Source organism: Ovis canadensis, chromosome 14 (assembly GCF_042477335.2).
Source record: "Ovis canadensis isolate MfBH-ARS-UI-01 breed Bighorn chromosome 14, ARS-UI_OviCan_v2, whole genome shotgun sequence".
Classification (NCBI taxonomy): Eukaryota; Metazoa; Chordata; class Mammalia; order Artiodactyla; family Bovidae; genus Ovis; species Ovis canadensis.
Window position 1 is genome coordinate 31,876,039 of NC_091258.1, and position 21,823 is coordinate 31,897,861.

Sequence of the window (21,823 nt, forward strand, 5' to 3'; positions counted from 1 at the left end):
ATGCCAAGCCCGCTGTGGCCTACCCACAGCTGCTGGCCACTGCGGTGGTCTTCCTGTGCGGGAACCTCATGGGCGCCTTCCACAAGCACCACATGCAGGACGCCTCCCACGACCTTTTTACCTACACCGTGAAGTGCATCCAGATTCGGCGGAAGCTGCGCATTGAGAAGCGCCAGCAGGTGAGGATCTGCCGCCCCCTGGAGCTGCCGCCCCTCATCCCCCTGCCGTCCCCCAGGCCCCAGGCCCTGTGTCCTTTCTCTGACAATAAGTGTGTACACGGGGCACCTGACCAGACACCTGTGCCGGCGTCCCCTGGGGGGCTGCCGGGCCACGGGAGGTGTGTGCCTGTGGGTTGGTGCAGGACATGCACCAGCTGCTGGGAGGTGCACAGGGCGCAGAGAGGACGGGGGCCTGATGCCATCCCACCTGTGCCTGCGTGCCAGGAGAACCTGCTGCTGTCCGTGCTGCCCGCCCACATTTCCATGGGCATGAAGCTGGCCATCATTGAGCGGCTCAAGGAGCGCGGGGACCGCCGTTACCTGCCCGACAACAACTTCCACAACCTCTATGTCAAGAGGCACCAGAATGTCAGGTGGGTGGCTGGCAGGCCCGCGTGCCCCAGTATCTCCCAGGGAGCCCCCTACCCTCCTACCTGGAGGCCCAGGAGACTCCCCCAGGCTGGGGAGAGGTAAATCCAGGCCCCTCCCTGGGCCTCAGTCTCCCCCCTTGCTCCCCCAGAGAGTGAGGTTGGATTACATGGGTACTGGAGGAAATCCTCTCCCCACTAAAATGGTCAGACTCTGTGCACGGACGTGACTGCAGGGAAGGAAGGGGTCATTTGCAGGTGATTCTCCATGGGGCACAGGATCCCCTCCAAGGAGGCGAAGCCCCCCTCAGGTGACCGCTCGTGGCCCCCCAGTCCTGACACCTGATCTTGACTTGAAGACTTGAAGGGCCTGCAGAATCTTACTCGATGGCGCTGCCCTGAGTGAAGTGTAGATGCGGGTGCCATGAGCTCCACTCCGGCCCTCTGCCTGTAGCTCAGCCTCACCCCTGAGGCTGCCCGTGGCCTCTGTCTGGGCTGCAGATGGTCCAGAACCACAGGCTCAGGAGCCGGGAGATCTGGTGCAAAATGCAGCTCTGGCTTCCCAGCGTGTCTTCACCTCCCTGGGCCTCAGTTTGCTCATCTGCGGAATGGGGGTTCTACAAGGGCAGTGTGAGGATGAGAGGTGTGAAGGCACTGGGTGTGGAGCTCGCCTGGAGGGAGCGTCCAGTCACTTCTTTGTTGTTGTTCAGTCACTCAGTCATGTCCAACTCTTTGAGACTCCATGGGCTGCAGCACACCAGGCTTCCCTGTCCTTCACTATCTTCCGGAGCTTGCTCAAACTCATGTCCATTGAGTCAGCAATGCCGACCAACCATCTCATCCTCTGTAGCCCCTTTCTCCTCCTGCCCTCAGTCTTTCCCAGCATCAGGGTCTTTTCCAATAAGTCGGGTCTTTTCCAATAAGTCTGCTCTTTGCATCAGGTGGCCAAAGTATTGGAGCTTCAGCTTCAGCATAATTCCTTCCAATGACTAGTCAGGGTTCATTTCCTATAGGATTGACTGGTTTGATCTCCTTGCTCTCCAAGGGACTCTTAAGAGTAGCTGAGATTCCCTGGTGGCTCAGACGGTAAAGCGTCTGCCTACATGTAGTGTGGGAGACCTGGGTTCGATCCCTGGGTCAGGAATATCCTCTGGAGAAGGAAATGGCAACCCACTCCCAGTACTGTTGCCTGGAAAATCCCATGGATGGAGGAGCGTAGTAGGCTACAGTCCATGGGGTCTCAAAGAGTCAGACACGACTGAGCGACTTCACTTCACTTCACCAAGGTTTTAGTTCCGAAGTCTGGTGAAATCAGGTGTGGGGAGGGTGAGAAGTTCCCAGGGGCCCAAGAATCCACCCGTGATGGCACAGTTGAGTCATCTATGGTGAGGGCTCTAAAGGGGCCAGGGGTTCCAGAGGGCCTTGCAGACCAGGGCTTGCTCCGTTTGGCTCTGATGTGAAGCCTCTGGAACTTTAATTTGTCTTTATGACAGGGAGCTTCTCTGCCATCCCTGTGGAGGTGGAGGGCTTGCAGGTGTGACTGAGTGCAGGGCTGGCAGATATTTGGGCGCTTTTGGCCCTGATCCTTCTCCCACCCCACCCCCAGCATCCTCTACGCTGACATCGTGGGCTTCACGCGACTGGCCAGTGACTGCTCCCCCAAAGAGCTGGTGGTGGTGCTGAACGAGCTCTTCGGCAAGTTTGACCAGATCGCCAAGGTGAGCGTGTTGCCGCCGTTCTTCCAGTAGTGAAGTCAGGAACGCCTCCCGCTGCACCCACAGGGTGTCCTGTGTCCAGTGCTGTTTGGAGACGGGCACAGGGAGGCCTGGGTTGAATTTCAGCATCCAGTCAGCAAATGCTTCCAAGTGCCCCGTGTCGGAGTGGAGGCTGAGCCAGGACCCTGTCCCCCAGAGTGTGTCAGTGCACGCTGGGGAAGGCAATGGGCTTCCTGAGCTCAGAGGAGGCTGCCTGGAGGAGCAGGTGGCTCCGTTCTCACTACACGAGGGCGACAGCCTCTGCCTCACTTGGGAGCCTCACTTGGGAGCCTTACCCAGAATCTGCCTTTTGACAGTATCCTGGGTGAAGAGCCTGCACATTAAAGTCTAAGAAACCTGAAGAGGAAAGGGAACAGTGTTATGGGCAGAGGGAACCAAATGTGCAAAAGCCTAGAGTAGAAAGAGAGCTCTGTGTGCCCACATGTGGAAAGTGGCTCCGTGTCAATGGGACAATGTGTGTTCATGGGGGCGCATGGTCACAGGGTCAGACATGCAGAGACTTGACAACTGAGGTGAGGAGTGGGCCTTGACTGGAGGACCCCTGAGGACCCTTAGCAGGTGCCACACCTGGAGAGTGTTGGACAAGGGGAGTCTCCAGGATATAGACAAGGCAGGAGGGGTCTGGAGACTGAACAGGGCTGAGCCGGGACCTCACTGTCTTCACACACACAGCTCCCAGTGTGTGTGTCCGGGGGAGAGGGGTTGTGAGGGAGTCTCAGTTCTTCATTAATTTAGCACATGGTCTAAGATCAGCCGAGGGTCAGCCCTGGCCTCACATGGGGCCTCAGGCTGCCCTCAAGTAGCTCCCAGTCTGCATGTTGCCTGGTTGGAAGAGGGGCACAGAGGGTGGGACTGGGGAGTGCCTAGCCCAGCCTCAGGTGGTCAGGAAGGCTTCCTGGAAGTGGTGGCCACTGAGTAGAGACTCAAGTGTAAGATTTAGGGCAGTAGCTCTCCATTCTGGCCACCTGTTTGAATCACCTGAAAAGTTTAAATGAAGCACCAATACCCATGGCCCACACCCTTGGGAGTTTTTAAGAGCCTCCTGGGTGACTCCATGGGCAGAGAATCAGTGGTTTAGAGTTTGATGGGAGGCAAGTTCTGGACCCACACTAGGAAGAACTGCTCATTCTTGGGAGAGATTGCCTTACCAGGAGTGGGCAGTAGGTGCCATCTTGGGGGATCAGCTTCCCATCACAGGAGGTAATCAAGTTACAGTTGGATACCACTGGCCAGGGGTGCTCTGGAGAACTGTTTACCTGGGTCCTGTTGAATGAATGAATGACTCTGAGGGCCTGTCTAGCTGGGAGCCTTTCTTCAGGAGCTTCCTTCCTTCATGATTTTCCCTGAACCAGCAGGTGGGGTTTCTCAGAGGCTGGAGGCCATAGCTGGCTCTTTACCTGCCAGAAAGCCAAGGCCTTGCCCTTGCCTTCTTGGGCACAGCCTGCCCTCTGTGGCAGGCTCATGAGGGAGCCCCACTGTACAGATGAGAAGAGGGAGGCTGTGGCAGGGGCCAGTCTTCAGGCCAGAGCGTCCAGTCCCTGGGCAGATGCAGCAGGCAGGGCTGGCTCTAGCCTCTTGTCCCCTCAGCCACCAGATCCCAGAACAGTAACCTCCTGGCGAGAGGCAAGGCCTGCTCTCAGGGGTTTCTGCGTTGCCTCTGGGCTCAGCCACTTCCGCCCCCAGCGCACTGACCCAGCTCCTCCAGTGCTAAGTGTCAGAGGCTGTGGGAGGAGCAGCCGGGGGAGTGTGGCCTCTTGACAGTGGAGTTGGATCCAGACTGGGATCCTGCACCTGGCCTTGGAGGAGATAAGAGCGGCGGCTCCCTGAGCCAGTGCCTGGGTGTCCCGGCCCTAGACAAGCTTCTGCTTTCTAGGAAAGTGGTGTCCTCACCCAGCTGCTTAGGCCATGCAGAGCTCAGTGTGTGCCGGACGGGGCAGCCCAGCGGGAAGCAAGGGGGAAACACATGTAGAGGGGTCCTTGGAGGGCGGGCTTAGGAAGGGGACTGCTCACAAAGGCCTGGCAGGTAGGGTACCCCAAGGGAGGGTACCTCCAGGGTACCCCTTGGGGGCATGCCAGGGAGTGGACACTGGGTCTGCAGGCAAAGTGTGTTCTGGTTCCAGGAACCAGCTCTTTGGGACCCTGCAGGAGGGAGCCAGGGCAGGGCTTCCTGGTGGGGTCTCTGCAAATAAAGCATGCAGTTGGGGTGCAGCGTGGAGCGTGCAGCCCAGGAGGCAGCTCCTCCTTCCTGTTCTCCCAACCCCCACCCCCAGGCCTTGGTGTGTGTGGCCCCCTTTGCTCAGGGCTTATGAGGGTCAAGTGGCTGTAGCACCACCTCGGATGGGACCTCAGACAGCCTGCCTGGCCTGCCCTTCCCCTCCAAGAGCATTCTCCTCCATGATTCCACTTTCTCTCCCCACGCCCATCTTTCCTCTCTGCTCTCTGCCCACTCCCCAAACCCTGTGTCCCTGGCAGCTTAGCTGTCTCCTTGGTTACCTTTGACACCTACTGACCCTGGAGCTTGTGGCTCCTGTTGCCTCTCTGTTCTCACCCCCTCCACTTCATCCGCACAGACTGCTGTGCTGTGTCTCCAACAGCTTCATGGCCTCAGGGCCTTTGCACAGTCTGCTTCCCTCTGCCCGGGATGCTCCTCCTCCAGCTCTCTACAGGGCTTGCTCCCTCCTTTAGGACTTTAGGACTTGCTCCTTTAGGACTTTTCTCGAAATTACTTTCACTGGGAGGCCTTCTCTGGCCTCGTGGAAGCCTCCTCTTCCTTCTCATTCCTCATTTTTTTCTCCATAGCACTTATCATCAGGGGTGTCTATCGATTTTATTCATCTAGTTTAGTGTCCAGCCCTGCCCCTGGCTGCAGGGTTGTTTTCTGTTTTGCTCACTGCTATGTCCCAGTGTCTGGGGCAGGGCAGGGGACTCAGTAGAAGCTCAAACAGTGCATGGGTGAATGAAACCACAGGTAGTGGCTCCCTAGAGGCATTCAGGTGGCCGCCCTTCCTAACACTTGATTTTATCCTTGACACCTGCTTAGGGTTCCTCCTACAGAGCTCCTGTGTCCCCAGTCCTTTTGCCAGGCCCAGAAGCAGCTGCTGGTGTTTGGTGCCCCGGGGGTAAAAGCCTTTGGCCGGAAAAGAGCCTGGCTGACTCTGGAGAGTGTGGGGAGGTGGCTGACAGGCCTGCTCCCTGGCCCGTGGGCCATCGGTGGACAAGGCCTCTCCCTTGCTTGCAGGCCAACGAGTGCATGCGGATTAAGATCCTGGGTGACTGCTACTACTGCGTGTCCGGCTTGCCTGTGTCCCTGCCCAACCATGCCCGCAACTGTGTGAAGATGGGGCTGGACATGTGTGAGGCCATCAAGTAGGTAACACGGGCAGGTCCAGGGCCCGGGGGCTTGTCCCCACAACAGGCCCTTCCTGCTCCCCAAGGCGTGGTGAGGAACACACTATCCCTACTTTCCAGATGAGAAACTCAGGCTGCAAGGGTGCAGAAGGCTTACCTGGACCACTCAGCAGTGTGTTTCATCCCTCCCTCTGGGCCCCACTGGGACTCCGAGTAGCAGAGAGCCTCCGGAACTCAGAGCTCAGGGTCGTCATGAGGATGGGTGGGGGACTCTGTTTCTTTGGACACTGAGCCTTTGCAGTGGCAGGGGAGCTGGCCAACACAGGGTCTGATTCCAGGCCTCCATCTGCTTCCTGCTCCCCCTGTGAAGACCCTGGGAGTTGGGGAACTAGCCCTCAGCTGCAGGGAGACCCCCAGCGTCCCACACCAGGCAGGCCTGGCCACCCCAGCCAGTGTTCAAGGACAGAGCAGGGCGCGGCTGGGCTGCCTGGCAAGTGCACAGCTTCTGTGCCAACCCAGCTCCAGCTTGTCTTCCTCCTGAAATCTCACCAAACAAATCACTGCCCGGGAATCAGGGGTCCAGGTCACAGTCTGGCTCTGCGTCACCGCCTGAGTGATCACAGGTTGGCGCTGCACTCTCGGGAGTCACTTCCCTCCCTGGAGAATGTGGATGTTGTGCGGGGCCCTCTGCTCCCTCTGGCTCCGACCCCAGCAGGCTTGGTCCGTCTCTAGCCCATTGGTGGGCACACGGCACTGGCTGCTTCCTGGACCCTCTCCCACTTGTCAGAGGGACCCCAGAGAGCCCTGTTCATGTTGAGGGTGCCTTGTGCCCCAGGGAAGCCTAAGTGGGGGCTCCTTGTACTGAGTGCTGCTGCAATCCTCAGTGCTCCCGTTTCCCAGAGGTGGGGATGTGTAAGGCCCCCCAAGGCTGTCCCCATGTTCTTTGTTTCTGCTGGGTTTGGGTGGTGCCTGGATCCTTCTGCAGACCCCAGCTGGGGCTGCCGGGCAGGGGAACACCCAGTGATAGACTCTTAAGGCCTTCCCCACGAGCCATGGTGACCGCTGACAATTGGAATTCTTCCTCTTTTTGTAGCCTTTGAACTTGGGGGTGACCACATCCATTTGCACACTCCTGGGGATGGGGGTCTCATCCCCTTTCAAGGAGGCAGCCCTTCAGGCTGAGAAACTTCTCTCCTGGGAGCTGGGCCTGCCCTGTCCCCACACGCTCCTCACACCCTGTACAGGGACCTTGAGCCTGTCCTAGGGTTTAGGGCCTCTCAGGAGCCCTGGCTGAGGTGGGGTGGCTGGCCTCTGCCCCAGGCAGGTGCGTGAGGCCACAGGCGTGGACATCAACATGCGCGTGGGCATCCACTCGGGGAACGTGCTGTGCGGTGTCATCGGGCTGCGCAAGTGGCAGTATGACGTGTGGTCCCACGACGTGTCCCTGGCCAACAGGATGGAGGCGGCCGGAGTCCCTGGGTAAGGCTCAGCTGGTCGGCGGGTGGGTCAGAGGTCACGGGGCTGACTGTGGGCTGCCATGGCGGGGGGTCAGCATGGGCTCAGAGAGGGAGTCAGTGACCCCGAAGTTGGGGGGCGGGGGGGCGCTCACCTGGGCTCCGGTCTGCTCGGCCCTGCTGTGCACCCCTGGGCGGGTCCCCCACCCTCTCTGGGGGCCCTGCTGCTGTGTGACTCTGGTCTCCCCCAGCCGGGTGCATATCACAGAGGCGACGCTGAAGCACCTGGACAAGGCGTATGAGGTGGAGGACGGGCACGGGCAGCAGCGGGACCCTTACCTCAAAGAGATGAACATCCACACCTACCTGGTCATCGACCCCCGGGTACGAGGCTCGGCTGCGGCAGGATGGGGTGGGTACCGTGCAGGAGCTGGGGTCTGCACCTGGGGAATGGTGCCCGCAGAGAGAGAGGTGGGAAGAGTGAGCATCCCGTCACCAGGTATGTTTTAGGCCCCAGGTGACATCTTCTCTGGGCCTCAATGTTCTTTTCTGTGAAATGGGAATGGCAGCAGTGCCTACCTCAGGAGGAGAAAAAGCCAGTCTGATCGAAGCCTTCACCGTGAGCTGGGTGCGTCGTCAACGTTCTCGAACGAACTCTAGTGACATTTTAGTCATTATTAGTTTGTTTTCCACGAGGTTGTCACTAGTCTTCCAGATTTTCAAGGCACATTTTAAAAACACGCCTTGGATGGGAGTCAGGGGAAGCAGGGGTCGGCCAAGGGGCCGCTAGGCAGGAGCCTCCGTGTGTCTGCCCTGCCGTGCCCGCCTGCCCCGCCGGCGCCTCTGTGTTCTCTGTGGGCCCCTCTTCCTCTCTGGGCCCCGTGGCGGGGCAGGGTGTGTGGCTGTGGGGCTCCTTCCAGGCGCCCGGCCCGGGTCCTGCCCCAGCCCACCCGTGCCTGCAAGGGCCATTCTTTCCCGCCCGCGGGAGGCCCGCTCGTCTGGCCGCCCTCGGTGAGTCATCCTTGGGGCTTGCTCAAGAATGTCGGCCGGGCCGGCTCTCTCGGCTCCCTCTCACTCTGGCCTTGGCTGTCCTCAGGGCTGACCCGGCTGCCAGTCTCCAGGGGGGCTGAGGGCCAGTCTCTGAACTTCTCCTCACCCCCCTCGGCTTCATCCTGCCGACGTTCCCAGGGCACCCTCGGTGGGCCAGCAACTCTGAGTTAGCATCTGGGGGAACCCTGCCTGGGTACCCTGGGGCTGCTCCCGGGCCCTCACCCTGACGCTCTGGGCCCCGCCCACCTCATGACCCCGCCTACTCCCACGGCGCCGCCCACCCACTGGGCCCCGCCCGCTCGGAGCGCCCGCACTTCCTCCCCCGCCCTGTGCCAGCCTCCAGTCCCTCCACGCCAGGCTCTTTCCATGGCAGGAGCCAGGTCACTGATGCTCTCTCCGCCCAGAGCCCTCTTCCCTTTGTCCCAAGTGCTCCTGTTTATCCTTTTTACTGTTTATTGTCAGTGTGAGCTCCACATGGGCAGGCTTGGGCTGGGGTCCCTCCTCCCTGGGCTGCAGCCCGGGGTCCTCGAACAGCGCTTGACATGGCGCTGGGGCCCAGATAGCTGGTGAATGAATGAAGCAGAGCCCTTGAGCCCAAGGCGGTGGTAGGCATGGCCCCAAAACCCACCCCTCAGGGCTGCCGGGTCAGCAGGTACAACAACGGACGACTAGTCTGAGTCGCATTCCAGATGAACGAAGGAGGTTTTAGTATGAGTGTCTCATACAGGGTTAACTGGGCTTCCTGTAATTTACCTGGCAACCCTACCTTCCCCCATTTTTGTTTAATTTTATTCATTCATGTAGTCAAAAATTCAGAAAGCGTGAGGGGCGTGTTGTAGACAGTTTTCCACGCATCCCTGTCTAGAGCTGGCATGTCCCCTCTAGAGGGGGCCAGTGTGGTGAGTGTGTTCCTTCCAGAGGTGTCTATGTGGTTAAGTAGATGGAAGAACTCTGCCCTCGAATAGCGCCCCCTCCTCCCACCTCCAGTGCGAACCTTGCAGTGTAGCTCGGAGACCTTCCCTTCTGTGCGCAGAGACCACCCTCATCTCTTCTGGTGACTGCAGCGCACACCACTCGGATGCTCGGGCTCATCACCGGTCATGGACGGGAGGCTGGTTCCCAGCTCTGGCTTCTGTGGGCTTATGTGTGTGAGGTCCCCCCAATGGATGAGTGTCCAGAGGTTCCTGGAAGGGGGGCCTGTGAGCTCTCCCTGGGCCCTTGTGAACAGGTGCATTTTTACTCAGAACTGATGGATCTTCGGTATACATTGAACTTTTAGGGACAGTGTCTGGCTTCCCTGCCCTAAGAGAGAAAGTGCTAGTGACCTTGAACTTGAAGAGCTGAGTGCCGAGTAGGCAGGGCTACTGACAGTGAAGGGGGAGGCAGAGAAATATGACCGCTCCCCACCCACCTGACTTCCAGGGCAGGTCACTCACTGCAGGGCAATGCTCGCTTTCCGGACCCTGGGACTTTCCTCACAAGGACAGAACCCCGTGCTATTTCCTCTGACTGGGCAGACAGATGTGGCTCAGGGGTTAAGAATGTTTCTATCCCAGAAGGAGGCAAGAAGCTTCCAGGAAAGTTGCTGCTTGTGGCTTGACAAGCGTTTGTGGCTGTAGGTGCCAGTCCATGTGGGTGTTTGTGGGAACTCCTGCAGACTGGGACTCCTGGAGGGCAGGAGTGTTGGTGGGGGGAGGACTCAAGATGGCTCAGGCTTGTCCCTGGTGACCTTTTGGATGGTCCCAGACAGGTTGTTGTTCCAGGTGGGGGAAGGTGGGTCCCTTGCTTGGGGCCTGGATGAGCCACCACATCCCTGGCATGGGTACAGAGGGCGTGTGGCGGATGGTGGACCCATGCCGTAGTCTGAGGGCTGTACGAATGGAACTCCCTGGAGTGCTGCCCCATGGGGGTGTGGGTTCAGCTCTGGGTTGGCCGACGCTCTGGGCTGCTGGCCAGCACTCCCCTTCCTCCCGCTGCTGCCAGGGGACATGTGCCAGCCACATGAGGGTGGGCCAGGCAGGATGCCTGTGGCTTCCCTGGGTGCCATCTGCCTGAGGTACCTCCATTGGGAGGGGCTGGTGGACTTTCATGGGCCAAGCGGGGCCTTTGGGCTTTGGACTTTAGCGCACTTGTTGCCCTGGGGAGGCGGAGGTGGGTCTGAGGGGCTGTGCACAGTTGTGAATGGGGCGGGGAGAGGTCCCTGGGGGCTGGGGCCTCCTTGGAGCCTAGCTGGTGAGTGCACTGGGCTTCCACCAATCCCCGAGGGGCTGCAGCCCCAGCAGTTTGTTCATTTTCCCTTTTCTCCTGATGGACCAGCGCTCTGGGCAACATCCGCTTTCTTGGGGAGCAGGCCCCTTCCTGGGCTGAGAAGGGAGGGGTGGGACAGGCTGTGTCTGTGTCTGCCCTCAGAGCCAGCAGCCGCCTCAGCCCAGCCAGCACAACTCCAAGAACAAGGGGGATGCGACCCTGAAGATGCGGGCGTCCGTGCGCATGACGCGCTACTTGGAGTCCTGGGGGGCGGCTCGCCCCTTCGCGCACCTCAACCAACGTGAGAGTGTGAGCAGCAGCGAGACCCTTGTGTCCCACGGGCGGAGGCCCAAGGTAGGACCCTCCTCCCAGGGAGCTGGGAGCCCGGGCCCTGGGAAAGGGCGGGGGGGGGGTGGGCAGATGCTAAGGGGTCCTTCCGTCTTGAGCCTCACTCTCTGCACGTGCAGGATGGTTCTGGGCTCTGCTCTGCCTCCCTGCCTCCTGGGGCCTTTGGGGAAATGAGAGCATTTGGAGAATGCTCCAGGGGGCTGGGGATGTCTCTGGACTCCTGGTTCCCCAGACCAAGTTCAGATTCAGTCCCAGGTGCCTGCAGCCTGGACGGTCCATGCATCCGAGGGTACCCAAGATGATAGACCCAGTCCCAAGACCTGCACCAGGCTCATGTCCTCGAGAATAAGCTTCTCCTCCTTTCCCTTCCAGGCCGTTCCCCTGCGGCGCCACCGGACCCCTGACAGGTTTGTGCCCTGTCCCCTGCTTTCCTGGCCAAGTCCTGCCCCAGTCACCTCCTCCAGGCAGTCTACCCTGACTGGCCTCTGTCCTGAATGGCAGCTCCACAAGGCTCAGCCTTGACTGTGGATTTTGCCTTGGTTTGGGTCAAAGTGTTTCTAGGAACCAGAACTTCACAGTGATTGAGTGCCTGCTGTATACTCACCCTGTGGTAGGGTTGTTGGGGTGGGTGTGAGGGATACCTGGGGTTTAGTGGAACAGACTTTGGGCCCGGATCGGCCCTCTGCTTCTTGCTGGGCTGCTGCTGGGTGATGCTGTGTGATGCTGGGCCTTCACTTGCCCTCTCTGGGCCTTAGTGGGTCCGGCCTGACCCTCCTCCATCCTGCATGAGGCTCTGGGACCTCCTGTGGGCACCTGGGAACCCCACTTTGAGTGAGTCATCTCATCTACACCCCTGCCTCTGGGTGAGTGGTTGTAGGTCCCCAGGCTGATGCTGCTGTGGGTGTCTGATTCCAGAAGCGCGTCCCCCAAGGGGCGGTCAGAGGACGACTCATACGACGATGAGATGTTGTCAGCCATCGAGGGGCTCAGCTCTACCAGGTGAGGCTCTTGAGACCCCTGCCTCCCTCAGGCAGGGGCCATCTTCCTTGTGCCTTGTGCCCAGGGTCTGTGTCCCCGGGGCGGCCACCTGAGGGCGGGCCCTGTGCTCCGCCCCACCCCCTCTCCTCTGAGGGTGGCCCCAGTCACCCCGCCCCGACTCCTCCAGGCTTCACCTCTTCCTGCTGCATCTCTGCCCCACAGACCCTGCTGCTCCAAGTCTGATGACTTCTCCACCTTTGGGTCCATCTTCCTGGAGAAGGGCTTCGAGCGAGAGGTGAGGACCTCTGAGCAGCCCTAGGAAGGTGGGCTCCGAGGTCTGGGGGCAGGGGACAGGGGCAGCCAACACCCTCGGAAGGTCTGCTCAGGGAGGGTGCTGGGGAATCATTCCAGCTGCCACCAGGGTGGGGTCGGGAGTCCATCCAGCCTGTTGGGGTCTCTCTTGGCTCACCGCTCTGCCTGCCATGCCCGGGAGTGGTTCGCCTACTGGGGTTTGGGAGGCTTTGCTCCCTATATGCCAGACCTCAGCTGATGGCTCCAGGGCACACAGTGGTTGACAGTGTTGACCTTTTTAGGGAAAAGCCCCAAACTTAGTATTGGTCTAATGGGGCCCAACTGGTCCCCCTATATGGCTGCTGTAAAACCATTCTGTGTCCCGCTAGTGACCATTTTTGTTTTTAATTTGGCTGTGCCGTTCTTAGCTGTGGAATGAAGCATCTTCATTTTTTTGTTGAGGCATGCATGATCTTTAGTTGTGGCAAGTAGGATCTAGTTCCCTGACCAAGGATTGAAGCCCGGACCCCTGCATTGGGAGAACAGAGTCTTAGCCACTGGACCACCAGGGAAGTCCCCATTCACTTATTTATTGAGGGCCTATGGGTTCTGGCAGTGTCCAAGGCCCACACGTGGTCCTTTCACTCTCACCTGCTGGCCGAGATGGGTGCTAGTACCCTTTTCACAGACTGACGTTTGGAGCGTCTTGGCATCGGGTGTGGCCTGAGAGGGTGGCCCAGCCCATAGCGCCCGTTTCAGCCTCCAGGGGTCTCCCTGCGTGAGGAGCTTGGGGCCCGAAGGCAGGTGCGGTCATCAGAAGAGCCGTCTGGTGGCCTCCTGCTGCTGGGAGACCCAGACGGGCTGCCCGCTCCCTGAGCCTCGGTTTGCTCACCGGTGGTGGGAGCCCCGCGGGCAGAGATCTGCCTGGTGTGGAGGGGCAGACAGCACAGGGCCCCCCACCCCCGGGCTCAGGGCTCAGGCCTGGTTGTACTGCTCAGTTTGGGATGACAACAGACCCACTGGTAGCCCCCATCACAGTAACCCCGAAGCTCACTTGGGCTACGGGATTTTCAGGGACCTGGGAAATAAAGATGGAGACCCGAGCTGGGCTGGGGAGGGGAAGGGGTTGCCTCTGAATATAAAAGAGAGTTTGCAAAACCGAAACGAATGAGAATGGCTTGTTCATGATGACGTAACAGCGTCATGGTGAAGTCAAGGAGGTGGGGTAAGGGTGTTTTTTTAAAAAGATGATCAATCAGAGCCAGGGTGGAGCTGGGAAGGGGTCAGGGCAAGTGGCTCTGTGGGTGGGGCCTCGGCTGCCCGACTGCCCCTCACAGTCTCTGTTGCCCCCAGTACCGCCTGGCGCCCATCCCCCGGGTCCGCTACTACTTCGCTTGTGCCAGCTTCGTCTTCGTCTGCGTCCTGCTCATCCACGTCTTGCTGTTGTCCAGGTCAGTCATCCGGCCCACCAGGGTCAGGCGAGGAGGGCTGGGGACCCGCAGATCCCAGCCTGGGAGAAGGGGCTGGCTGTGGGTAACTCTAGTCACTTTAGACCTTCGAGCTGCAGAAACCAGCCTGGGTGCAGTGGTCCCCATACCTGGAGTTGCCAATGTTCAGTTTTTAATTAAAAAAAAAATTATTATTTATTTTAATTGGAGGCTAATTACTTTACAATATGGTGGTGGTTTTTGCCGTACATTGACATGAATCAGCCATGGCAGTTTTTCGTTTTAATTGAAGGTGCTTGCTCTCTCGTGCTGTAGGCCTCCCCACTCCCACATGCCTCCCACCACCACAGTCACCGGTTATCTGTGTGGCCCTGGAGGCATTTCAGTTGCCCTAGGTGTTTGGAGTTATAGAAGGGCCAACTCCTAAAATCGTAACTGCCACCATCTCCCTCTTAGGTGTGGGAGAGTGAGGCTCTGGGGTAGAGGTGGGGTCTCTGTTGATGAGGGGGAGGCATAGGAGGGGGCGGACAGGGACAGGGGGCTGAGGTCCTGGGAGAGAGTAGGATCAGCTCCTTGGTGGCCTCTGGAAGCATGCTTAGGCCAGAGGTTCAGGATGTGCTTAAGAAAGATGAAATAAGGAACATGTTTAGATGTGCTTGTGTGCTTGCTGGACAGGAGTGTAAAGGCTGCGTAATCACTTATTTCTTGTGTACTGGGCCCAGAAATGGCGGGGGGCGGGGGGTGGAGTGTGCCGTGATGTTGATCCTGGGCTTGTGTGTTGTTCGTGGGGCAGCCGGACCACAGTGTGCAGAGGCCCCTTTGGCTGAGGTGCTGGGGGTGGGGAACATGCCCTGGGCAGAAGGTCCCCTCAGACTAAGGTTTTTCCTTCTTCTCCAGGGCGAAGACTCTGGGTGTGTCCTTTGGGCTGGTGGCCTGCGTGCTCGGGCTGGTACTAGCCTTGTGCTTCGCCTATGAGTTCTTGGTGAGCAGGAAGCCCCTGACAGTGCTGGCCGGGCCCCAGCCCCTCCCCACGAGCTCTGCCCCCCTTCCTGGAGGACAGTGCTGAGTGCCCTGGAGGCTCCTCCCAGGATCCTCTTTCCTAGGTGCTAGTGGTCCCCAAGCGGCCATGGCTGTCCCAGCCGCAAGGGTGGGCATGTCCCTTCTGTCTGCTCACCACATGTGTCCTGAGCTCTGGGCTGGACACAGGCACAGCACCCCTGATCCCTGCTCGGAGCTCTCGGAAACTCTCACTCTGCTGGGCCCTTGGGCTGTGGGCCCTCCCGGGTGCTGCGGGTGCTCTGTGATGACACTGTGATTCCACAGAGGTGCTGCCCGGCCCGGGGGAAGCTCCGAGCCATCACCGAGAGCGTGGAGACGCAGCCCCTGCTGCGGGTGTCCCTGGCCATCCTGACTATCGGCAGCCTGCTCGTCATCGCTGTCATCAACTTGGTGGGTGCCGGGGCTGGTGGGCCTGGCCAGGACCCCTCAGGCTGAGCACACTTTGGGGAGGAGGGAGCCAGTCTTCAACCCTGGGAACCTCTAGGTTCTAGAATCCCATAATCCTGTTGCCTAAAAGCAGCATGTGATGTGGCCATAATCCACAGCCTGGTGGGCCGGGCCTGTGGCAGCCCCCGTGGTGGCTCCGAGGTCCTCAGCCTGCATTGGTCACACAAGGACTCGAGGCCCCCAGAGCGCTCACCCGGCCACCACTGTGTCCTTGATGTGCCAGTCTTTCTCCAGCCCCCGGGGAGGTCCTGTCTCAGCCTCTCTGAGACCCATCTCCTCATTGGGGTCAAGCTGCCCTGGGCATGCGCTTGGGGGCACGTGGGTCCCACTTTGTGGGCTGGGCTCACATGCTTCGTGCTCAGACAGCACTTGTCCTGGCTGGTCCTGCCTGCTCCCACATCTAGAGTCGGCATCCCCTCCCAACCTCCGTGTCCGCTGCACTTGGGACTCTGTGACCGCCTCCCTCAGCATCACCCGGGGAGAAGGGCACTCACTGAAAACGCTGCTCCCAGCTTCTCCCCGAGTCAGCCCCGGGGGCCCTGGGGCAGGATCCACGTGCCATCCACTGCAGTGGAGCTGTGGCCGCGGTGGGAGGAGGTCGGGGTGCCGTGCCTCTGGGCTGGGCTTAGAGCCGCGCCTGGCAGGAGATGCTCACTGTGCCACGGAGCCCTGGGCCCTGCCCTCTGCCCCCAGCCCTGCTTGGCCTGAGCAGACCCTGGGTCGTCCTCTCACAGGGCCCTTGTCTTGTCCGTAGCCGCTGATGCCCTTCCGGGACTGGGGGCTGCCTGTTGGGAATGAGACAGGCCTGAGGGCTGGGAGCGGCTGTGAGATGAGCCCATGCTACCTCCTCCCGGTGAGTGTGTCCCTCCGCGTGCCCTGTGCCCTCACTCGGATTTTCCCTGCACGCTCAGAGGGGGCTAAGTTCCGGAGCCCATGGGCTCTCCCAGGAGAGGTGAGAGTGCAGGGTGGGTGCTGGCGCCTGCATCCAGGGCGAGAAGGTTGTCCCCCACCACGTCCGTCATGCTCTCTCTTCGTGGATGGGGATGTGGCGTGGGGAGGGGGACAGGTTTGCCTCAGAGGAGGCAGCCCTGGAGCCAGGGCTGGGAGTGCCTGGAGTGCCCTCCTGGACAGAATGAGGGTGGTGGGACTTGAGGGGGCAGTGGGGGATTTGAGCTGGTCTCTGAAGGGCAGAAAGGTCATGGGTCAGCAGGGAGATAGGAGGTGGGACCGAGAGAAACAGCCGAGGCAGGTGGTGGGCACAGTAGGTTTCAGGTGGTTGTGTCACAGGGAGGAGGTGGGGGAGGGTTGGGAGATGGAGCCAGAGGTAGGTTAGATCCAGCTCTGGGCAGAGCACAAGGGCCAGGGTGAGGCGCTCGGTCTCTATGCTGCGGTCGCTGGGGAGCCACAGCAGGATCTTGAGCAGGAGACCGACATGGGCGGAGATGCACTTTGGGAGGGACCAGCTCACGGCAGAACTCAAGACCTTGTCACGGCCACATGGCACCGGCATTTTCATTTACTACATTTTTTTTTTTTCCTTTTAAATGAGTTCATTGGCTGTAAGTGGAAGTAAACTTATGCTAAAAACAACATATTACAGAAAGCTTTAGGTTCCATTGCCTGCTCCTTGTTAAGGGAGGCAGGAGGGTGATGCTGAAGACACGCTGGTTCTTCGTGGAGTCCCCTGTGGCTAAAGGAGCCCCTCCGTTCGGCGGCCTCTGGTCTGGGAGGTGCCGCCTGGAGACGGGAGGTAGGGGCTGACGGGCAGCCCTGTCTCCCCAGGACTACACCTGCAGCTGCGTCCTGGCCTTCATCGCTTGCTCTGTCTTCCTGCGGATGAGCCTGGAGCTGAAGGTCGTGCTGTTGACCATGGCCTTGGTGGCCTACCTGGCCCTCTTCAACGTCTCCCCGAGCTGGCAGTGGGACTGCTGTGGCCACAGCATGGGCAACCTCACCGGGACCAATGGCACCCTCAGGTGAGGCCCCGCCCACTGCCCGTCCTGACTGTGCCCGCTGCAGCGCCCTTGGCTTTGTCTCAGCGCCGTTTCAAACTCGGGTGCTCTTGCAGCCACAGTCCCCTGTGGAGCAGACAGCTTGTGGGCTGGACTGGCAGGTGGCGTGGTTCCCACTTTACAGAAGGGGAAGCCATGGCCCTGGGTCTGCAGCGCTCAGGACTGAATGTGACTCATCGGCAGGGGGTGTGTCCCCGGTCCCCAGAGGCCACCTGGTCTCCTGTCTCTAGGCCAGTCTGGAGTGGGAGGTGGAGGCTGCAGCCCTTAGCCCAGCACCCGGCTCTGAGCTGTGTCCTGGGTCTCAGAGTTCTACAGAGAGTGGTCGTCTCTGGTCTGTTCCCAGACACATGGAGGGGCTGGTGTGTGACTGCTTCTGGGGCTGGGGGCTCAGGTGGGCCAAGGAGAGAGACCTGGCTGCCTTGAGCTAAAAGGCAGAAACCGGGGGACCCAGAACAAGGCCTGTTCCCACGGGCCTGGCTTGCACCTGCGACTCCTGCAAGCCCTGCTCACCTGAGGAGCCCGGGCTGCCTTTGGCTGCCCCCCACCTGCCGACAGTGCTTTCCTTGACTTTGCCATGGCCCTTCCCTGTGACCAGGTGTCAGCTCCGATGTCACCTCCCTGTCAGCCTCCACTGTACCTCCCTCTTTACGTTACAACCTGAAGCATCTTGTTTGCCAGCCTTGCGCACACGAGCTCTGAGGGCAGCACCCTTCCATCTGGCTCACTTTCCCAGGGGCTAGCACTGGGTCTGGGCCTGCATTTGGGGGGGGCTTCCGGGGGAAGTGGTGGTGATGTCTGCCTTTCCTCCTCGTGTCCAGCAGCTCCTCATCCTGTTCATGGCATCTGAAGACGATGATCAATTTCTACTTGGTCTTGTTCTACACCACCCTCATCATGCTCTCCAGACAGGTGCAGCCTGGGAGGCCCCTCTGCTTGGAGAGAGGCTGGGGGTCGGGTGGGGGCGGCCTCGGACTTGGAGCTGTACACAAGATGCAGTCTTTTCAGGATGTTCTGCTCCCGGGGTCAGGGGTCCTGAGTGTCCTTACTTCTCGTCAGGACTTGAGTGACATTTAATCGTGTGGGTCACTTGAGGATTGTAAGTCTCAGCTGACAGGGGTTTCAAGGCCACTGCAGGGCGGCCCTTGAGTTAGCGATGTCAGCCAGAGGCACAGGGAGGCTCCGTGGCCCCTGGGGTTATGCCCTCTGCCCTCGCTCACTGCAGCCAGGACTCAGATACCCCCCTGTCCACAGATTGACTATTACTGCCGCCTGGACTGTCTGTGGAAGAAGAAGTTCAAGAAGGAACATGAGGAGTTTGAAACCATGGAGAATGTGAACCGCCTTCTTCTAGAGAATGTCCTGCCCGCACACGTGGCCGCCCACTTCATCGGTGACAAGTTAAACGAGGTGGGGACAAGAAGGGACTAGTCACTCTGGGCGGGGAGCCCCAAGGCACAGGTGTGGTTCCTGGAGGGAGGCTGCTTTCTGCACTTGGCCTCACCGATGGATGCTCCCAGGAGACTGTGTGTGCCATGAGCTGTAAGAAAACAGGCCTCGGAGTCAAGAGACCTGCATTCAGGTCTCACCGCCCTGGGCCTTGATTTTCACATCTGTAAAGTGGGGCTGATAGTACTTGGCTGGCAGAATTGTTGCAGGGAGCACATGTCCAGGTATTTGTAATCCAGACCATCTGCTGATGAAAACACGCATTTCTACCAGTTCTGTACAGCAGAGTTTCCTGTCTATGGGAACTCAGACCCAGTGAGCAGAGAACCCAGGCCTCCTGACTGTTACCATCTATACCCGGGGGTTCTCAAGCCCAGCTGTGCAGACACAGGGGACCTAAAGAAGCCCCAAACCAACCTGAGTCCCACCGTCCTCAACAAACTGATTTAGAACCTCCTGTTTTGTAATGATCCCCAGTTGAATCTCATGTAGTCAGGTGGAGAACCACTGCTCAGCCACTCCTGTCCCCCTCTCACCCCCGCCAACACCTGCTCCCGTGAGGAGGAATCGGCCCCAGTCTGCTCGCCGCCCTGCTCCCAGGAGGCCGGGTGGCCATGGGGTCCTGTGTCTCCCCCGCCCCAATCCAGGACTGGTACCATCAGTCCTACGACTGCGTGTGTGTCATGTTTGCGTCGGTGCCGGACTTTAAAGTCTTCTACACAGAGTGCGACGTCAACAAGGAAGGGCTGGAGTGCCTGCGCCTGCTCAACGAGATCATCGCCGACTTTGACGAGGTAGGGCCTCCACGCAGCCTGTAGAGTGCGGGGTGGGCCCGGGGCGCCCCAGCCCCAGCTTACGTGCACCGCGGCTCCCTCGGGGGGAGCACACATCACACAGATGAAAAGAACACACGCATTTGCCTTTCCTTTCCTTTCAGCATGTAATGTGTTATCTTCTCTGTGATTGGCAGCAGCTTGCTTAGATTTAGGTTGTAGAGTTGTTTGATTTCTTGCTTAGCCTGTGCTGGCAGTCTGTTGCAGAGTTAGTCACTCAGTTTGGGCTTAAGTCTTAGCTGCAAATAATCCTCATGCCTGTTGAGTAGTGGGGTGTTTGCATCTTAGTAGGAATTAGACTGGGCTTCCCTGGTGGCTCAGACAGTAAAGAATCTGCCTGCAATGCGGGAGACCTGGGTTCGATCCCTGGGTTGGGAAGATCCCCTGGAGGACAGGGCAACCCACTCCCATTGTTCTTGCCTGGAGAATCCCCAGGGACAGAGGAGCCTGGCGGGCTACAGTCTGTGGGGCCGCAGAGAGTCGGACACGACTGAGCAACTAAGCACACAGAAGTGAGAATGAAAAAAGACAAGGAATGTCAGGGAAGAAAGGAGCAGGGAGAGAACACAGAGGCTGTGCCCACCTGTACGGAGGTGTGAACTCAGAGGGCAAAGGCCCAGCGGGAGAAATGTTTGCATTCAGAAGTGGTGGTGGGAGAGGACCCTACCCCCTTCTCAGGACCGGGGACAGGCCCAGGCTGCAGCCCTCTTGTACGGCCCTGCTTCCCTTTGTCCTGCAGCTGCTGTTAAAGCCGAAGTTCAGTGGTGTGGAGAAGATCAAGACCATCGGCAGCACGTACATGGCCGCTGCGGGGCTCAGCATCCCCTCAGGGCCTGAGAATCAGGTACTCAGCCTACCTGCTGGCCTCGCGCCGCAGCCCCAGAGGAGGGGAGAGTGGGCACAGCCCCAGGCCAACACTGTCCTCTCCACAATCCCTCCTTTGAGGGTGCGGCAAAGGAGCTCATGCCTCAGCCTGAGGGACGATTTGCTGGAGGAGTTGGGACAGGGGGCCCCTCGCCAGGAGGGGAGTCTAAGGGGGTGCTCGGGTCCTGGACACCCTGTGGAGGAGGCTTGGTCGGTACAGCTCTGCCCAGCAGTGGCCCCCCGTGGCTTTCATGCCCTGGCTGGCACACAGTGCTCCCCGGGTCAGGGTGCTCTGGAGGCAGGGAGGTGGAGCAACACTGCCCGCGGCCCCACGTACAGCGCTCTATCCCGCAGGACCTGGAGCGGCAGCACGCCCATATTGGCATCATGGTGGAGTTCAGCACCGCCCTGATGAGCAAGCTGGATGGCATCAATCGGCACTCTTTCAACTCCTTTCGCCTCCGAGTTGGTGAGGCCCTGAGAAGGTGGGGTGGGCTGTGGCTCAGGGCAGGACTGTGCAGCCCTGGCAGCCCCACTCTCAGTGGGGTGTATGTTGCCATCCCTGCCTCCTGGCAGCCCCACTCTCAGTGGGGTGTATGTTGCCATCCCTGCCTCCTGGCAGCGCCACTCTCAGTTGGGTGTATGTTGCCATCTGTTTCGAAAAACTTTAGAAATCCCTCTCTGATCTTACAACCAAGTGATTGGGAAATTTTCATTCCTTGCATACTACTTTTCTTTGAAGGTTTTAAGTAACCAGGAATATATATTACCATGGGGAATCCCCAGTTGTAAACAGGTGCCCTTAAATATCCTGAAAACAAATCGAAATTATTAACCTAAGTCGTCACTGACAACTAATACGGTCAGTCCCCAAAACCCATTCACTGTTTAAGAGGTGATTAGCAGATACAGATAGAGTAAAGCATCTGCCTGCAATGCAGGAGACCCGGGTTTGATCCCTGGGTTGGGAAAATCCCTTAGAGAAGAAAATGGCAACCCACTCCAGTATTCTTGCCTGGAGAATCCCTTGGACAGAGGAGCTTGGCGGGTTACAGTCCATGGGGTCACAAAAGAGTCAGAAGCGATTGAGTGACACACACAGAGCAGATAAAGGAAGTGTTAACACTGGACTCAGGCTCCACATCCAGTCAAGTCTGAAAGGGAACTGCCCAGGGAGCCCTCCCCTCCCATCTCAAGTGCCATCTCCTGTCCCAGGTGCAGGAAGCGCGGTCCCTACCTTCATTTTCGCGGTTTTGCCATTCCTTTCCGTGGTAGCTGGGTGGATTCTGTAGCCCTATAGCTGGAGGCTCTGTCTCTATGATGCCAACTGCAAATATCTTTAGGCATAAACCATGGGCCTGTGATTGCTGGAGTGATTGGGGCACGAAAACCTCAGTACGACATCTGGGGAAACACGGTCAACGTTGCCAGTCGAATGGAGAGCACTGGAGAACTTGGAAAAATCCAGGTAAAAGCTCACCTGGGGAAACCTGTGCCCAGTGAGGGAGCCTGGGCTAAGTCTGCCAGGGGATTCTAGCCACCAAATTCTGGAGGGAAACCAGACCCTGTCGGCCAATTTCTCTTCGTCCCCGCCACAGCAGGTTTCTCTCTTCTGAGGACTTATGCTTCTTTCCTTT

General features: G+C 59.1%; 1 protein-coding gene across 13 annotated transcripts in view; it reads left to right on the forward strand.

Moving 5' to 3' along the window:
- Positions 1-21,823, forward strand: part of ADCY7 (adenylate cyclase 7) — a 62,187-nt gene that overhangs the window by 37,848 nt on the left and 2,516 nt on the right. For 8 of the 13 annotated variants that reach the window (XM_069549821.1, XM_069549808.1, XM_069549816.1 and 5 more), the window contains exons 5-25: positions 30-179; positions 444-592; positions 2,193-2,304; positions 5,600-5,727; positions 7,030-7,188; positions 7,415-7,547; positions 10,623-10,814; positions 11,181-11,215; positions 11,724-11,807; positions 12,009-12,081; positions 13,431-13,528; positions 14,423-14,507; positions 14,849-14,974; positions 15,786-15,884; positions 16,814-17,007; positions 17,862-17,952; positions 18,295-18,450; positions 19,137-19,283; positions 20,062-20,166; positions 20,541-20,655; positions 21,530-21,654. In XM_069549821.1, the coding sequence (XP_069405922.1) occupies positions 30-179; positions 444-592; positions 2,193-2,304; positions 5,600-5,727; positions 7,030-7,188; positions 7,415-7,547; positions 10,623-10,814; positions 11,181-11,215; positions 11,724-11,807; positions 12,009-12,081; positions 13,431-13,528; positions 14,423-14,507; positions 14,849-14,974; positions 15,786-15,884; positions 16,814-17,007; positions 17,862-17,952; positions 18,295-18,450; positions 19,137-19,283; positions 20,062-20,166; positions 20,541-20,655; positions 21,530-21,654 (2,556 nt within the window). The remainder of the gene's footprint in view (positions 1-29; positions 180-443; positions 593-2,192; positions 2,305-5,599; positions 5,728-7,029; positions 7,189-7,414; positions 7,548-10,622; positions 10,815-11,180; positions 11,216-11,723; positions 11,808-12,008; positions 12,082-13,430; positions 13,529-14,422; positions 14,508-14,848; positions 14,975-15,785; positions 15,885-16,813; positions 17,008-17,861; positions 17,953-18,294; positions 18,451-19,136; positions 19,284-20,061; positions 20,167-20,540; positions 20,656-21,529; positions 21,655-21,823) is intronic. The other 5 variants (XM_069549818.1, XM_069549809.1, XM_069549811.1 and 2 more) reach the window with 1 other exon arrangement.